The sequence below is a fragment of the Pantherophis guttatus genome, chromosome 18 (genome assembly GCF_059756535.1).
Source record: "Pantherophis guttatus breed Tessera chromosome 18, ASM5975653v1, whole genome shotgun sequence".
Taxonomy (NCBI): Eukaryota; Metazoa; Chordata; class Lepidosauria; order Squamata; family Colubridae; genus Pantherophis; species Pantherophis guttatus.
In genome coordinates this window covers 8896937-8915578 of record NC_142080.1, presented here as the reverse complement: position 1 = coordinate 8915578, position 18642 = coordinate 8896937, and the positions used below count along the sequence as shown (strand labels likewise).

The following is an 18642-nucleotide window of genomic DNA, read 5'->3' as shown; positions in this document are numbered from 1 at the left end:
TTCACACAACACGTTTAGCCTGAATGACGGAAATAAGCCGTTTTCTGCAACGCACAACCCGCCGCATCGTAACAAATCAAATGCAACAGGACGGACGCACCACAACTAACCAAGACGACAACCAGCATTTCTCCATCGGCCTGCTTAAGCAGCGGGTGAGAATTCAGCCACCCTTTATCATGCCTCTAGTCCACGGTGCCCCAAAAGCTCCAGGCTCCACTGGAAATCCCCATTCAAAAGGAGGTATATGGAGATGGCAACTTCACTAAAAGTTAAGCAGAGCCAGGACTTCGCTCCTCAGTCCTTGGACTGGACAGGAGACCACCTGGAAACCCCAAAGCCGGAGTTTGGAGTGAGAAAACTCTCCAGTTTTCTCTGGAGCTACTCCTGAGCAAAAAACCAAAAGACATAAAGAAAAAAAAGGAGTTTGCTGGAATGTTGATGTGGTGCCACCCCTTTTCCAGAGGCAAAACCTGCTATCTTCTGCTTCGTCTCCAGTTTAAACACTGAAAAGTAAAGTATTTGTCAATCGGCAAAGCCTCCCTGCCCTGTAGCCAGGGGTGGGCCGTTTGGGGTTCACAGGGATTCGGGAGAACCTCTAGCTAAGATTCTGTACAGTTTGGAGAACCCCCAAATCCCACTCCTGGCTGGCCCCGCCCACCCTGTCCGGCCCTTCCCAGGAGTCCCCACGCGGCCCGTTTTGGATGCAAGTAAGTGCAGATTGCACGTGGAGGCTCAGGGAGGGCGAAAAACAGGCCTATCGGAAGTTCAGGAAGGCTGGAAACGGGTGAGTTTCCGGCCTCCAGAGGGCCTCCGGAGCCTGGGGAAGCCGTTTTCGCCCTCCCAGAGGCTCAAGAAAAGCCTCCGGAGCCTGGGGAGGCCTCCTGCACCACAAAATACACACCGTTGTGCTGCAGGAGGCCAAAAAGGGCCTGGTGGCTCAGCAGACTGATAGCTTTGTGATTAACACCAGCTGCCTACAATTACTGCGAGTTCGAATCTTGCCAGGTTCAAGGTTGACTCAGCCTTCCATCCTTTCTAAGGTAGGTAAATTGAGGACCCAGTTTGTGGGGGCAATAAACTGACTGTCAGGTTTGTAAAATATATACAAAAGTATGAAGGCTATTGCTTAATGCATTGTAAGCCACCCCGAGTCTCCGGAGAAGAGCGGCATATAAATCAAATTTTTAAAAAAAGGCCATGCCCAGCATGGCCACGCCCACCCAGCAACCAGGCAAAGAACCCCTTGCTTAAATTTTTGACGCCCACCCCTCTCTGTAGCAAGGTTTCCCAACCTTGACCATTTGAAGACCCTGTGGACTTCAACACCCAGAATTCCCCAGCCAGGTTTTAAAACAGCCAAGGTTGAGAAATGCTGCTCTAGAGGCCACTCATTTTGCCATATTATCCCGGCGTTGTCTTGAACCGGAATAACAGAAATGGAAGAGACCTTAAAAACATAGAATAATAAGAGTTGGAAGGGACCTTGGAGGTCTTCTATTCCAACCCCGCCCCCTGCTCAAGCAGGATTTACGGAGATGCAAGGGGGTTGTAAGGAATTCCGGGAACTAATTTGCTTTTCAGTTTATTTGTCCCCCCCATGGATGAAAACTTTCGGATTTGCCTTTGGTAGGGAGGGAGGCTGGTCTCTTTGCTGATAATGGGGGAAGCTGCCACAGCAGGCAGCTGAGCCTTTGTCATACTAGAGGAGAGGTGGAGGGGGTGGGGTGGGGTGGAAGGGATGTCCACTGACCTTTTGATGCCTGGGGGGTCTCACTGGCTGTTCTCTCTGCCCCCCCTTCCGAGTACAGGAAGGACCCTACTGGAGAAGCAGAACAGACCATTAGCGGGGACAGACTGGACACGGGGCCCAATCCAGACACACAGCCCTGTGCTCTCCGGACAAACCAGTTCATCCGCAGCATACTTTACAGGTAGTCCTTGACTTATTCCATATTCTATTCCTGTTCTGTTCTATTATTATTTCTTCATTATTCTATCCTATTCTGTTCTGTTCTGTTCTATTTTATTCTATTCTTTTTAATTCTATTCTCTATTCCATTCCATTCTATTCTACTCCATATTTTCTTTTCTTTTTTCTTTTCTTTTCTTTTTTTCTATTCTATTCTATTCTATTCTATTCTATTCTATTCTATTCTATTCTATTCTATTCTATTCCATTCCATTCCATTCCATTCCATTCCATTCCATTCCAAATTTCTTTTCTATTCTATTCTGTTCCATTCCATTTCATTCTATTCTATTCTGTTCTATTATTATTTCTTCATTATTCTATTCTATTCTATATTCTATCCTATCCTATCAGTATCCCTATTTCTATTCTTATATCTATTCTATTCTATTCCAGTTTATTATAATTCCTTCATTATTCTATTCTATTATTCTTTCTTCTCTATTCTATTTTGTTCCATTCTGTTCTATTTCACATATTGTGTACAAACACAATGAAAGGTATTATCAGAGATTAAAAACCGGAGGCACGTACATTTCCAGCAGAGGCTCTACCCAGGTTATAATTTCTAAAACATCAATATGGCAACCATGGTGATACAATCAAAGCTCTGTTTTTTTTTTACAAACGTGTAGAACTGATAACACCACTGTGGCCATCTGATCTCTTTTCTTTTCTTTTATGCCTATACCCCTGTCTCTACCAGCTGTTCATATTACAGGTAGTCCTCCACTTACAACAGTTCCATTTAACGACCATTCAAAGCTACAATGGCACTGGAAAAAATGACTTGCGGCCATTTTTCACACTTACGACCGTTGCCACACACCCCACGGTCATGTGATTAAAATTCAGGCAGCTTGGCAACTGACTCCTATTTATGACGGTGGCAATGTCCCAGGCAGCGGTGAAATCCATTTACCTTTGCTACCGGTTCGGGAATGGGAGCGCGCTATGCACCTCTTCTGCGCAGGCGCAGAGGGTAAAAAACAGGATGCAATGACGTTCCGGCAGGCGGGAGGAGCCTCCCGCCGCCGGCGCTACCAGTTCGTGCGAACCAGACAGATCCAGTAAGATTTCACCGCTGGTCCCGGGGAGGGGGGGGTGTCATGTGATCCCCTTTTGCAACTTTCTGACAAGCAAAAGTCAATGGGGAAGCCGGATTCACTTAACAACCAGGTTACTCACTTAACAACCGCCAGGATTCACTTAGCAAAAGTGAATCGTAAAATGGGGGCCAAGCTCACTTAACAAGTCTCTCGCTTAGGGACAGAAACGGCTGAGCTCCATTGTGGTTGTAAGTTGAAGATGACCTGAAATTCACCAGTTTCTTAGGAGTTCTCGCTTTATTTGCTTTGAAAAACCCTACACCAGCAGGATATAAAACAAAGGCTGAGGTGTGAAGAGGGGGTGGGGGGCTAAAACAATTATTTCCCTGGGGGGGTGGGGAGAGTTTGCACAGGCCCTATCAGTTTTCACACCCAGGCTGGCTGCTGGCATCCGAATGAAACCAAATTCAGCGAAAGAAAGGTAGGCTGCCTGTAAACAGCAGCTGTTAGTTTGTATGTGTGTGTGTTTATTTTATTTTATTTTTTAAAAAAAATAACGTTTATACTAGAAGAACTTGCGCTGAAACATTTATCACATAAGAAAAGCGGCCTGATTTGCATTTAAAAAAAAAAAAATCTGGGGAAATGTACATTTTAGCAGTTATGCAAATGAGGGGGAAGAGAAAACACTCCATCACTTAAACAGTACAGGTGGCTGGGAAGATAAACTGTTATAAAATCTACTTTTTTTCATCTATTGCCGGGGGGGGGGGGCGGGGTATGTGAGGGGGAGAGGGGAGGAATCCTTTTTGATCACATTATTGTTTTACTAAAGCCAGAACGCAAAGCGGTCGTGATCCATACACTTGATTTGGATCAAGTCAAATTTTCCCTTTTGTTCCTTCCCCTGGCACCTCCACGGCTTCAAAATTCCCTTTGTTATTGATTTCTTTGCAAAAAAAAAAATGATTTTATTCTCTGGCAAATCTTGGGGTTCCCCCATTGGGTATCTCTCCTCCTGAAGAGGAGAGGTGCCATTTTAAGGGGGGGGAGTTTCCCCTCCAGAGGTGGGTTTCAACAGGTTCTGACCAGTTCTGGAGAACCGGGAGCGGAAATTTTGAGTAGTTTGGAGAACCGGTAGTAAAAAAATTCTGACTATCATCTCTTCTCTGCCTCCCAAGTCCCAGCTGATGGGGAGGAAATGGGGATTTTGCAGGATCCTTCCCCTGGATTGGGGAGGGAATGGAGATTTTACAGTATCTTTCCCCTGCCACGCCCACCAAGCCACACCCACAGAACTGGTAGTAAAAAAAAATTGAAACCCATCACTGGTCCCCTCCCCTCCCTGGGCATAGGGAGAAAGGCCAACATGAGAATACAAATCCTCTAATAAGCAAAACCAAAGTATAGTATTGTACAGGTTATCCTCCATTTACAATAGTCAATGTTTAGTGACCATTCAAAGTTACAACGGCCCTAGAAAAAAAAGACCCGTGTCCACAATTACGACCGTTGCAACACCCCCACCCCCACGGTCACGTGATTTACGTTTGGATGTTTGACCACCGACTCACATTTATGATGGTTGCCGTATCCCGAGCATCAGGGGATAAACCGTTTACAAACAGGGATGCCAGATTCACTTACTCATTTAACAACTGCAGCGCTTAACATAACGTGGCAGGACATGTTGTAAAATGGGGCCACACATTTTTTTTAACACATTTCTTACTTAGCAACATAAATGTTGGGCTCAATTGTGGTCGTAAGGTTGAGGACTACCTGTATAAGATCCCTGCACTGGGCCGGCAGAGGTTAAACTAGATCAGTGATGGCGAACCTTTTTGCCGTCGCGTGCCAAAAGCGGGAGTAGCGCGGGGGGAGGGTCATGCATGTGCCCACACCCATAATTCAATGTGCCTCGGCCCCCCGCGCATACACACGCACCCATCCGCGCTCCCCCTGCTTTTGGCACGCAATGGCACAGTGGGCCTAATAGGTCCATTTTTCGCCCTCCCCAGGGTCCAGAGGCTTTCTTGGAGCCTGGGGAGGGCAAAAACAGCCTTCCCCACCCCCCAGAAGCCCTTTGGAGCCCAGAAACAGCCTGTTTCCTGACTTCCGGAAGGCCCGAAAATCAGCTGGCTGGTGCGCTGGAGCTGAGCTAAGGCAACGCTTGCATGCCCACAGTTATGGCTCCGTGTGCCACCTGTGGCATGCATGCCGTAGGTTCACCATCACGGGACTAGATGATCTCCAAGGTTTTGCTCCAACCTGACATTCTATACTTAGATAAAATTACGCTTTACAGGAAGATGTTTTTTAGCTGTAGAAGCTGTTTTTGCAATGAATCAGACTGCCCAAGTGTTTAAGCAGACGTTAAATGGCTGTAGGTGTAAACTTTAGCAGATTCTCACACTGGGCCGGGGGGTTAGACTAGATGACCGCTTAAGGTCCCTTTCCAACCCTCTCTATGATTCTATGAAATGGAGAGTTGGTTTGTTTCAAAGCGAAGTGTCGGCTTTCTGCCACGTGTTTGTTATCAATCATATCCACACGGAGACCAGAAACTTTCTCTGGAAGTAAGAATGATGGGCCAAGGTACTAACTTAAGGAAGGATGCTCCCTCTGCAAAGGATGAAGAGGTGTAGTAAGCAACCTGCTCCAGGAGGGGGAGCCAAAGAAAATGACAGACATACATTGCTAAACAGGTCCTTGACTTATAACCAGAATTGAAACCAGACTTTCCATTGCTAAGCAAGGCAGTTTCTTAAGTGAATTGGGCCTCATTGAATGACATTTTTGCCACGGTTATTAAGCGAATCACTGCTGTTGTTAAGTAAATTACGCCATGATTAAGCGAATCTGTCTTTCCCCCGTTAACTTGGCTTGTTGGAAACTGGCTGGGGATGCCGTAACCACCATAAATACAAATAGTCCTCGACTTACGTCCACCATGGAGCCCAACGTTTCAGTTGTTAAGTGAGACTTTTGTAAAGGGAGTTTTGCCCTGTTTCTGACCTTCTTGGCTGCAGTCATTAAGTGAATCATTGCAGTTGGTAAGTTAGTAACCCGGTGTTTAAGTGAATCTGACTTCCACCGTTGATTTAGCTTGTCAGAAGGTTGCAAAAGGGGATCCCAGTGACATGGGGCACTGCAGCGGTCGTAAATAGGAGCCAGTGGTCAAGAGACTGAGTTTTGATCACATGACCACGGGGATGCCCCAAAGGTCTTTATTGTGAAAAACGGTCATAAGTCCACATTTTTCTATGCCGTAGTAATTTTGTAAGCAAACTATTGTTAAGTCAAGGACTACCAGCACAGGCTAGTTGCCCAGCACCCAGAATGTGGGGGATCCAGCAAATGGTTGTACTTGCAAGGAACTGGTTAGAAGTCAGCTTTTTTTTCAGTGCTGTTGTAACTTTGGAAGGTCACTAAACGAATGGCTGGAAGTCGAGGGCTACCTGTAATTGATTCTACGATAGAATAGAATAACAAAGTTGGAAGGGTCCTTGGAGGTCTTCTAGCCCAACCCCCTGCTCAGGCAGGAAACCCTATAACCGTGATGGCGAACCTATGGCACACGTGCCACCTCATATCAGTGGGCACGTGAGCGTTGCCCTAGTTCAGCTCCGGTGCGTGCCAGCTGATTTTCGGACCTTCCGGGCCCACTGGAAGTCGGGAAACATGCTGTTTCCAGCCTCCGGGGGGTTGGGAAGGCCGCTTTCGCCCTCCCCAGGTTCCTAGAAAGGCTCTGGAGCCTGGGCAGAGTGAAAAACGGGCCTTCTGGTCCCACCAGAAGTCGGGAAACGGGCCGTTTCCAGCCTCCAGAAGGCCTCCGGGGGGTGGGGAAAGCCGTTTTCGCCCTCCCCAGGAAAGCCTCTGGAGCCTGGGGAGGGCAAAAAACTGGCCCACCGTTCCATTGCGTGCCAAAAGTGGGGGGAGTGCAGGGGGATCATGCGCACATGCACGGGGGGCGGGGGGGGCAGGGCAGGGTGCATTGAATTATGGGTGTGGGCACATGCGCAACTCCTCCCCCTCCGTGCTCCCCCTGCTTTTGGCATGCGATGGCAAAAAGGTTCGCCATCACTGCCCTATACCATTTCAGACAAATGGTTATCCAATCTCTTCCAGTGTGGAGCATCTAGTGGCAAGCTTTTCCACTGATCAATTGTTCTAACTGTCAGGAAATTTCTCCTTAGTTCCAGGTTGCTTCTCTCTTTGAGTGGCTTCCATCTGTTGCTTCTTGTCCTGCCCTCAGGTGCTTTGGAGAATAGCTTGACTCCCTCTTCTTTGGGGCAGCCCCTGAGATATCGGAAGACTGCTCTCATGACTCCCCTAGTCCTTCTTTTCATTAAACTAGACATACCCAGTTCCAGGAACTGTTCTTCATATGTTTTAGCCTCCAGTCCCCTCATCCTCTTTGTTGCTCTTCTCTGCACTCTTTCTATCCCCCAAGGTTTCCATTTTATGTCCACTTTCTGAGAACACCCACAGCCGGATCAAAGACTCCCAGATTCCCATCCACCTTGTAAGGAAGAATCTGTTGTCCACAAAAACATAACTATATTGATCTTTAAAATACCTGGTTGCATTCATGCCATATATCTGTATTACTCGGCCTCTGGGAGAGGAAGTCCATGCATCTTAAAAGTTCTAAGGTTGGTCAACGCCGTTACAGAGTCCATACACACAGGCACAATTACAGGTAGTCCTTGACTTAAAGCGGTTCGCTTAAGCGAACATTCGAAGTTAAAAATGGCACTGAAAAAAAATGACTCGGGACCGTTTTCCAAGTGTGGCCCATAAGCAGCGGTGAAATCCATTTTTTTTTACTACTGGTTCAGTGGGCGTGGCTTGGTGGGCATGGCAGGGGAAGGATACTGCAAAATCTCCATTCCCTCCCCACTCCAGGGGAAAGATACTGCAAAATCTCCATTCCCACCCCACTACAGGGGGAAGGATATTGCAAAATCTCCATTCCCACCCCACTCCAGGGGAAGGATACTGTAAAATCTCCATTCCCAACCCACTACAGGGGGAAGGATATTGCAAAATCTCCATTCCCACCCCACTCCAGGGGAAGGATACTGCAAAATCTCCATTCCCACCCCACTACAGGGGGAAGGATACTGCAAAATCTCCATTCCCACCCCCCTCCAGGGGAAGGATACTGTAAAATCTCCATTCCCACCCCACTACAGGGGGAAGGATACTGCAAAATTTCCATTCCCACCCCACTCCAGAGGGAAGGATCCTGGAAAATCCCCATTTCCACCCCACTCTGAGGTCAGACAGAGGTGGTATTTGCCGGTTCGCCGAACTGCTTAAAATTTCCGCTACCAGTTCTCCAGAACCTGTCAGAACCTGCTGGATTTCACCCCTGCCCATAAGTCATTTTTTTCAGAGCTGTTGTAACTTCCAAACAGTCACTAAGCGAACTTCAATACAGGACTACCAGTCTTGGCAGATGATGCTTAACCTTGTAACTGGATTTGCCTATCGCCTGGCTTCCTGCTATATACTGAATTCTAAACACACCCAGGAGGCTGAGCTGGTGTAACAGGGGGAAGAAAACCCCCCCAGCTAACAAGGTTAACTAGGTATTTCAAAGTGATTAAGCATAATGTGCGAACAAGCCCTTTAAAAGCCAGACTTGGAAAATAAACAAACAAACAAACACCATGGCGAACAGATTTCCGCTTAGTATCACAGAAGAAAAAGCATTCAGAGGAAAAAGCTACCGAGAGGGTGACGTAGTCATGTCAGTCCTTGGTTTACGACCATAATTGGGAAGCAGAATTCATCCCGTCGAGCCATTTGCTCAACACCGACCTAACCAGTGGTGGGATTTAAGTAATTTAACGAACGGTTCTCTGCCCTAATGATTTGTTCCAAAAACCAGTTGGCCAAACTGCTCCGAAAGTTAACAACCGGTTCTCCCGAAGTGGTGCGAACCGGCTGAATCCCAACATTGGACCTAACTCTAAAAACCCCAACACTTCAGCCTCGGCCTTCCTGAGTTGCGTTGAAGTAGGAAGGCAGAACGCGGGAACCTTTTGCTTTTAGGACTCCGATCGCTGTTTCTCAGTCACCCTAATAAATATTTCATTGTTTTAAGCAATTAACCGCATCCTTCTGGGACTGTACATCAAACCTGAAGCGCAGTTGGAAGCTTTAAAAGTGCGTGCCTACACACGCACATTCTTTCTCTCTCTCTTTCTTACACACACACACAGATAAATAAACTCATGTGTGTGTGAGAGAGTGTCCTCTTTTAGCCTCTTTTTAGGTGATGTAGAATAAATATATTGGGGTTCATTGCCACCTACTGGTGCTTGCACGAACGTGATTCAGTAAGCGAGACCCCTTTTTCCTGCACAACTAAGGACTAACCTCACATTGGCCACAACCAGAGGTGGGTTTCAGCAGGTTCTGACTTTGCAATATCCTTCCCCCAGGAGTGGGGAGGGAATGGGGATTTTGCAGTATCCTTCCCCCAGGAGTGGGGAGGGAATGGGGATTTTGCAATATCCTTCCCCCAGGAGTGGGGAGGGAATGGGGATTTTGCAGTATCCTTCCCCCAGGAGTGGGGAGGAAATGGGGATTTTGCAGTATCCTTCCCCCAGGAGTGGGGAGGGAACGGGGATTTTGCAATATCCTTCCCCCAGGAGTGGGGAGGGAATGGGGATTTTGCAGTATCCTTCCCCCAGGAGTGGGGAGGGAATGGGGAGTTTGTAATATCCTTCCCCTAGGAGTGGGGTGGGAATGGAGATTTTGCAATATCCTTCCCCCAGGAGCGGGGAGGGAATGGGGATTTTGCAGTAGCCTTCCCCTGCCATGCCCACCAAGCCACACCCACAGACCCGGTAGTAAAAAAATTGGATTTCACCACTGTTCTGAACTGCTTAATATTCCCACTACTGGTTCTCCAGAACCTGTCAGAACCTGCTGGATTTCACCCCTGGGATAATTGCAAAAAAAATTCAGTGGGACCTAATAGATGGGGGTGGGTGGGGGGAGGCAGGGTACAGAAAAATGGGGCTGGGAGGGAACCCCTGCCTGCAAGTTGTGACTTGTCCCACCTCTGCAAGGGTAACTACAGGTTTATGGTCTGCCCTGCACAGCGGTACAAATGAAGGGGCAAGCCAGGCGGATTTTTTCCTAAGCTGGTGCTCAGAATGCCCACCTCCCACCCGACTCCACCCCGTTCTGCTCAGCTGATCTTCCCTTAAAAGCTACAATTATTTCCTTGCTGGGCTCATCTTCCTGTAGGCCAGTGGGTTGAACCCACCCAACTGTGATGTGTTCCGAGTACTTTTCTCACCCACCAATTCCCTAAAGGATTCTATTTTAAGGAGAAGTCTTGAATTCTTGAAATCGCTTTTCTTTTTAAAACAAAAACTTACTTAACCCATCCTGATATAAATGGCACAGTTAGGCTTGGTCAGTGGTGGGTTTCAAAAAAGTTTACTACCAGCTCTGTGGGCGTGGCTTGATGGGAGTGGCTTGGTGGGCATGGCAGGGGAAGGATGCTGTAAAATCTCCATTCCCACCCCACTCCAGGGGAGGGATGCTACAAAATCCCCATTTCCTCCCAATCAGCTGGGCCTCGGGAGGCAGAGAATAGATGGGGGCGGAGCCAGTCAGAATTTTTACTACCGGTTCTGTGGGTGTGGCTCGGTGGGCGTGGCAGGGGAAGGATACTGTAAAATCTCCATTCCCTCCCCACTCCAGGGGAAGGATACTGCAAAATCCCCATTTCCTCCCAATCAGCTGGGCCTCGGGAGGCAGAGAATAGATGGGGGCGGAGCCAGTCAGAATTTTTACTACCGGTTCTGTGGGTGTGGCTCGGTGGGCGTGGCAGGGGAAGGATACTGTAAAATCTCCATTCCCTCCCCACTCCAGGGGAAGGATACTGCAAAATCCCCATTTCCTCCCAATCAGCTGGGCCTCGGGAGGCAGAGAATAGATTGGGACAGGGTCAGTCAGAATTTTTACTACCGGTTCTCTGAACTACTCAAAATTTCCACTACTGGTTCTCCAGAACTAGTCAGAACCTGCTGAAACCCACCTCTGGGCTTGATACAAAACTCAGGTGAGAAGGTTTTTATATGTTCTTATCGCCTTGCGACTGGGCTACTGTAACCTCCTGTAAATGGGCCTGCTCTTGGAGACAAACCCAGAAGCCACAACGGGTATAAGTACAAGTAGTCCTCGACTTACGACCACAATGGAGCCCCCCCACATTTCTGTTGCTGAGCGAGGCAGCTGTTAAGTGAGCTTTGTCCCATTTTGCAACCTTTCTTGCCCCAGTTGTTGTTAAGCGAATCACAGCCGTTGTTAAGCTAGTCACACGGTTGTTAAGTGAATCTGGCTTCCCCGCTGACTTTGCTCGTCAGAAGGTCGCAAAGGGGGATCCCGTGACCCTGGGATACTGCAACCGTCATAAGTATGAGTCAGTTGCCAAGCCTCTGAATTTTGATCATGTGACCACGGGGATGTTGTAAGTGTGAGACACGGTTGTAAGTCACTTTTTTCAGTGCGGTTGTAACATCGGTCACTAAACAAATGGTTGTAAATCAAGGACTACCTTAGGATGGCCACGCAACCTATAACTATTGCATTGTTGAGCCTCAGTGCCGCAGTGGTGAAAGTGCAGTCCTGAAGGCTACTTCTGCTGCCTGCCGGCTGCCTGCAATTTGACCATTCAAATCTCACCAGGCTCAAGGTTGACTCAACCTTCTGTCCTTCCGAGGTTGGTAAAATGAGGACCCAGATTGTTGGGGGCAAGAGGCTGACTCTGTAAACCGCTCAGAGGGGGCTGTAAAACACTGCAAAGTGGTATATAAGTCTAAGTGCTATTGCTATTTTCCTTCCTTCCTTCCTTCCTTCCTTCCTTCCTTCCTTCCTTCCTTCCTTCCTTCCTTCCTTCCTTCCTTCCTACCTACCTACCTACCTACCTACCTACCTACCTACCTACCTACCTACCTACACTGACTCTGTAAACTGCTTAGAGGGCTGGAAAGCACTACGAAGCAGTATATAAGTTTAAGTACTATTGTTATTCCTTCCTTCCTTCCTTCCTTCCTTCCTTCCTTCCTTCCTTCCTACCTACCTACCTACCTACCTACCTACCTATCTACACTGACTCTGTAAACCGCTTAGAGAGGGCTAGAAAGCATTGTGAAGTGGTATATAAGTCTAAGTGCTATTGCTATTCCTTCCTTCCTTCCTTCCTTCCTTCCTTCCTTCCTTCCTTCCTTCCTTCCTTCCTTCCTACCTACCTACCTACCTACCTACCTACCTACCTACCTACCTACACTGACTCCCTAAACCGCTTAGAGAGGGCTAGAAAGCATTGTGAAGTGGTATATAAGTCTAAGTGCTATTGCTATTCATTCCTTCCTTCCTACCTACCTACCTACCTACCTATCTACACTGACTCTGTAAACCGCTTAGAGAGGGCTAGAAAGCATTGTGAAGTGGTATATAAGTCTAAGTGCTATTGCTATTCCTTCCTTCCTTCCTTCCTTCCTTCCTTCCTACCTACCTACCTACCTACCTACCACTGACTCTGTAAACCGCTTAGAGAGGGCTGGAAAGCACTACGAAGCAGTATATAAGTCTAAGTGCTATTGCTATTGCTGTTATTGCCAGAAGGCTCTGACCTGAAAATGGCCCAAAAAACGGCCTGAAAACACCCCAAAAACAGCCTGAAAACGCCCCAAAAAATGGCCTGAAAATGGCCCGAAAAACGGCCTGTTTTTTAGCCATTTTTCGGGCTGTTTTCAGGCCATTTTCTGGTGCTCTTGTGCCCACGAAGACCAGCTGGCTGGCGTGCCGGAAACCATAAGATCAGCTGGTGACAGTGTGCGTGCCCACAGAGAGGGCTCTGCGTGCCACCTCTGGCACGCGTGCCATAGGTTCGTCATCACAGGCCTATTGCCTCTGAAACCCTCCAGGGTGGGGCAACGTTAGCCCCCCCCCCCGCCTCATATAATTCAACTGTTCGATAATCAAAGGAGGCCATTGATTAAGGTCCTAGTCCCTTGTGAATTACGGGGCCCTGGGGAATATATTCTTGGAGATGCGCTCATTCCTGACTTTCAGGTAATCTCTTCGTTTTAAAGCCCAGCTAGGGGGAAAAGTGTGATTCTAATTGGATGAAGGTAGTCCTCATTTTACATTCATTTTGCCACTGTTTTCTGTACCCTGCTTCCCCTCCCCCCCCCGCCCCCGGTCTATTAGGTCCCACTGAATTTTCTTGCAATTATCCCAGAGGTGAAATCCAGCAGGTTCTGAAGAACCGGTAACGGGAATTTCGAGTAATTCGGAGAAGTCGGCAAAAGCTGACTTACGACCGGTCCTCACACTTAGGACGGCTGCAGCATCCCCGTGGTCATGGGATGAAAATTTACGTGCAAACAGGTGGTATTTATGACGGTTGCTGCATCCCGAGGTCATGTGCCATCCGCCATTTGTGACTTTCCAAGTGAAGTCAACAAAGGAAGCTGGATTTACTTAAATGGCCATATTATTCCTACAAACATAGGGTTTTGAAAGGATCTTGGAGGTCTTCTAATCCAACCCCCTGCTCGAGCAGGAGACTGTACTATTTCAGACAAACGACTGTCCAATCTCTTCTTCAAAACCTCCAATGTTGGAGCTCCCATAATTTCTGGTGGCAAGCTGTTCCACTGGTTAATTAACCGAATAAGAGAGGTGGAAGGAACCTTGGAGATCTTCTAGTCCAGCCCCCTAATTAAGCAGGAGATCCCAGACTAACAGCTGTCCAATCTCTTCTTTAAAGTCTTCAGCGTTGGAGCTCCCACAACTTCTGGTGGCAAGCTGTTCCGCTGGCTAATGGTTCTTCCTGTCAGGAAGTTTCTCCTTAATTTCAGGTCTCCTTGATTAGTTTCCATCCACTGTTTCTTGTCCTGCCTTCTGGTGCTTTGGAAAACTCACTTAACAACGGCAGTTGGTTTGCATCACAAACGTGGTTAAAAAAAAATGACAAAAATCAGATGTGTCTCACTTAACAACCAACCTTGCTTAGCAAAGGAAGTTCTGGCCCTAATTGTGGTTGTAAGTCAAGGACTTCCTGTATTCTTAGGTATATTGTGAGAGATTGCTGGTTTGCGTAGTTCTTCTGTCATATGATTGGGCCGTGCGGCAATCTTGTCAATAAATAAATTATTTTAGAGTGCCTTCTCCAATGCGATCTTTGGCAACATCGATGTGTCTGGGTGATGCCAAGCTGTTAGAAATATGAGACCAGGAAGCCATTAGTGGCCATGTGGGCCTTGTACAAGTAGTCCTTGACTTACAACAATTCATTTAGTGACCATTCAAAGTTACAACGGCACTGAAAAAAAGTGAGTTAGGACCATTTTTCACTTAACCACCATTGCAGCTCTCCCCCCAATGCTGCCTCGTATTTATGATGGCTGCCTCGTATTTATGACGGCTGCAGTGTCCTGGGGGGGGTCACATGGTCCCTTTTTTGCGACCTTCCAACAAAGCAAAGTCAATGGGAGAAGCCAGATTCACTTTAACGGCTGATATTACTAACTTAACTGCTGCAGGGATTCGCTTAACAATGGTGGCAAGAAAAGTCATAAAACGGGGGCAAAATGCGCTTAATAAAGGTTTCGCTTAGCCGCGAGGAATTTTGGGCTCAGTTGTGGTCATAAGTCAAGGACTCATTTCTAGAAGAACTGGATGGTTTTCAGTACCATCCCGTTCACACCTGCCAGTCCTTCTTAAGTGGCTAAATTTGTGGGTACGGTGTGTCCTGCTTCTGGATTTTGCCCTGCCAACTGGATGCTATAGTTAGCTCTCTGCCTACTCCTTAAAAGTGATGCAGGATGTGGAATATGGGCAGCATTGCCAAAGGTTTGCCGGGCTTACGTTATTCCACGCTGCCACGATTTTGACAACAGCGGCCAATTCGAAGGGAAAGGTAATATGCTCGTTTTTTTTTCTCTTCCGCTATTCACTTATGCACACACGAAGCCCAAAAACAGTTTGCTAAAATGGCATTTGTGGGATTATTAGCTTCCTCCTCCCTTTGAAGAGGATTTAAGGAAAGCATCAACTTGGCATCGTCTCCAAAACAGGAATGAAAGATAAGTGGGGAGCATGAGGTGGCCTGAGGTGTCGAAAATATATATATATTAATGTTAATTTGGTGGGAAAGCCCAGACACCCCACTCACGTATACCCCAATTCTCTCTCTGACCCTTTCCTGAGCTTTTATAAAAAAAAACAAAACTGGATTTTCCACTGGGTTCCACTGGACTTTCACAGCAAACTGTGAGATGCCCCGGGATACAAATTTCCCGCTGTGGTGGGCAACACAAGCAAAGTAAATGCAAAGGTTTGTTGGGGCTTTCAAAACTCTTGTTAAAAAGATCTCCAAATAATGAATCATCCAAATAGCTAGGAGGGGATTCATTCGGCCTAATTTTATGGGAATCAAGATTTCGCTGCTTCTTAAACCCTTTAGTGGCTGTTGGAAATAATGATTGCGGGGTGTGGGTGGAAAGCTACCCATTTTTTGGCTGCAGAGAAAGGCTGGTCTGTCCTATTGTGGATGCAAAGGGAACCCCTAAATTAGGACTTCTCCCTGCCTGAATGAACCAAGCCTGTCTGGGCCACCGGCTTGAGTCCCGTCCGGGATATACCACCCACCCAAAAAAGACCAATTGCACAAGTCTTATAAATGCCCTAAGGCAGGGATGGCTAACCTTTTTGCCATTGCGTGCCAAAAGCGGGGGGAACGCAGGGGAGTTGTATGCGTGAGTGCCCACACCCATAATTCAATGCACGCTCCATCCCCCCGCTTATGCGCGCGTGCCCCCCTGCGCTCACTCCGCTTTTGGCACGCGATGGCCCGGTGGGCCCGGTAAGTCCGTTTTTCGCCCTCCCCAGGCTCCAGAGGCTTCTGGGAGCCTGGGGAGGGCGAAAATGGCCTTCCCCACCACCCCGGAGGCCCTCCAGAGGCCGGAAACAACCCGTTTCCTGACTTCTGGTGGGCCCAGAAATCAGCTGGAGCTGAACTAGGGCAACACTCGCGTGCCCACAGATATGGCTCCATGTGCCATCTGTGGCACACGTGCCATAGGTTTGCCATCACGGCCCTAAGGCATTTCTCAATCCTGGCAACTTTAAGATGTGTGGACTTCAACTCCCAGAATTCCCCAGCCCGCTATGCTGGGAACTGAAGTCCACATGACTAGATGGGGAATTCTGGGAATTGAAGTCCACATGGCTGGCTAGGGAATTCTGGGAATTGCAGTCCACATAGCTGGCTGGGGAATTCTGGGAATTGAAGTCCACATACTTGGCTAGCCAGGGAATTCTGGGAATTGAAGTCCTCATAGCTGGCTGGGGAATTCTGGGAATTGAAGTCCTCATAGCTGGCTGGGGAATTCTGGGAATTGAAGTCCACATACTTGGCTAGCCAGGGAATTCTGGGAATTGAAGTCCTCATAGCTGGCTAGGGAATTCTAGGAATTAAAGTCCACATGGCTAGCTGGGGAATTCTGGGAATTGGAGTCCACATAGCTGGCTAGCCAAGGAATTCTAGGAATTAAAGTCCACATGGCTAGCCAAGGAATTCTGGGAATTGAAGTCCATGTAGTTATCCGGGGAATTCTGGGAATTGAAGTCCACGTGGCTATCCAGGGAATTCTGGGAACTGAAATCCACATAGCTGGCTAGGGAATTCTGGGAATTGAAGTCCACACATCTTAAAGTTGCCACGGTTGAGAAATCCTGTCCTATGGTAACCAGCAGACACCCCAACCCCCCACCACAATCCATCCCATTCTGCAAGGCTGTATCAAGGCCCTCCACCCGCCCCGCCCCAGAGAAACATGCCGATTCTTTCCCTCCAACATATAAAAAACACACACACGTATCTCCCTTCGAAAGAAAATAGATAATGCAGCGGCAGAAGAGCGGAAACCTAGGAAAACGTCAGAACCCGGTTGCGGTGATGAAATGATTCAAGCAGATGTGAAGAGAGAAATCGGAGAGAGAGAGAGAGAGAAAGCAGCTGGAAAGGGAGGAAAAGCGAGGGAGAAAAACACACGCAGAGAGAGAGAGAGAGAGAGAGAGAAATGACCAGGAAAACTGGAGAAAGAGAAAATTAACAAAAAGCAAAAACTCATTTTGCTGGAAAGAAACTTAAAACCATACCTTGGCTGTTTAGTGTCAGATGTGCTGGACCTTGAAAGGGAAGGAAAGAAAAAAAGAAAGAAAGAAAAAAGACGAGTCATAAAAACGCACGGAAAAAGGGAGGGTTTTTTCTTCCCCTCTTTGCCACAATTTAAAAGCATTTTTTTAACTTGTGACAGGCATCCAGACCCCCAGCAGACAGAGAAGGGAAGGGGATTGAGGGCCGGATGCCGAAACAAACAGAAAAGGAAAAGGAGGAAAAACTTAAAAATCCCGGACAGAGCCAAAATAGAACCAAGCAGTAACAAGAAGGAACGTGGGGAAGGGGGGCGGGAGGGAGGAAAACAATAAAAGTTTGGTTTCTTTTGGGGGGGATTATATGCTTTAAAAAAAAAAGCATTTAAGGCAGATGCTGTATCGCCTGGTGAGAAAAATGCTTTTTTTTTTCGGGGTGATAAACAAAGCTTGAAAGCAAAAAAGAAAAACCAAGCAGCCTTAACAGGACAGTATGTCGTGTTTGCAGACGACAAGAGACGCAGCGGGAGTGATTCTGGGAAGGAAAATGGTTAGTGGAGCCCCTCCCAGGCAGGGGTGAAATGCTCCCGGTTCAGACCGGATCGCCCGATCCGGTAGCGATGGAGGCGGGTGGTTCGGAGAACCGGTAGCAAAAATCCCTGCCCCCCCCCATGCCCAGCTGAGCCGCGCAATCATCAGAGGCTTTTTTTTTTTTTTTAATTTTAAAAGCATTTTTTCTACAACCTCTTCGGCCGAAAAAATGCTTTTAAGAGTAAAAAAAAAAGCCTCTGATGATCGCGCGGCTCAGCTGGGATCGTCGGAGGCTTTTAAAAGCATTTTTTCTACAACCTCTTCGGCCGAAAAGGTTGTAGAAAAAAAAAATGCCTTTAAAAGCCTCTGGCGATCCCAGCTGTGTTGCCTGATCGTCAGAGGCTTCTGAAAGCATTTTTTTTCTCCAACCTCTTAAGGTTGTAGAAAAAATGCTTTTAAAAGTTAAAAAAAAAAAGAAAGTTGGCCACGCCCACCGTCACTCCCCACCAAGCCACGCCCACAGAACCGGTAGTAACAAATTTTAGATTTCACCCTTTCCCCCGGGTGGGGCGGTGGGGGGGGGGAGCCCCTTGCCCTGTTAAAACTTTTGGAAGGGCTCAGTCAGTGTGGTGGCGAGGGAGACACAACCCTGCAGCTCCACCCTAAGCGGGCCTAGGAACAACAGGAGGATCATCATTTCCCCCCCAAAACCAAAATCAGAGCCGCCTTTTTTCAATTCAGAGGATTTCTCCGTGAATACCATACCAAAACCACTTTGTAGACGGCAAGGCAACAATACAACATCTAGCAGCGGCGGCAGTATTGGGAACCTTGGATGGAAGGGTGCAGGAACAAAGCCATGGGGAGTCGCAGCGATAGAGCCCGAAGGGA

General features: G+C 47.7%; 1 protein-coding gene across 38 annotated transcripts in view; it reads right to left on the bottom strand.

The window, feature by feature from the left end:
• The window catches only part of NRXN2 (neurexin 2), a 493176-nt gene that overhangs the window by 355763 nt on the left and 118771 nt on the right, over positions 1-18642 (bottom strand). For 20 of the 38 annotated variants that reach the window (XM_087880976.1, XM_087880996.1, XM_087880977.1 and 17 more), the window contains exons 4-5: positions 17227-17256; positions 1754-1822 (exon numbers count right to left, since the gene is read on the bottom strand). The exons of 4 other annotated variants lie outside the window; for them this stretch is intronic. In XM_087880976.1, the coding sequence (XP_087737102.1) occupies positions 1754-1822; positions 17227-17256 (99 nt within the window). The remainder of the gene's footprint in view (positions 1-1753; positions 1823-17226; positions 17257-18642) is intronic. 14 more of the 38 variants (XM_087880985.1, XM_087880989.1, XM_087880992.1 and 11 more) reach the window with 4 other exon arrangements.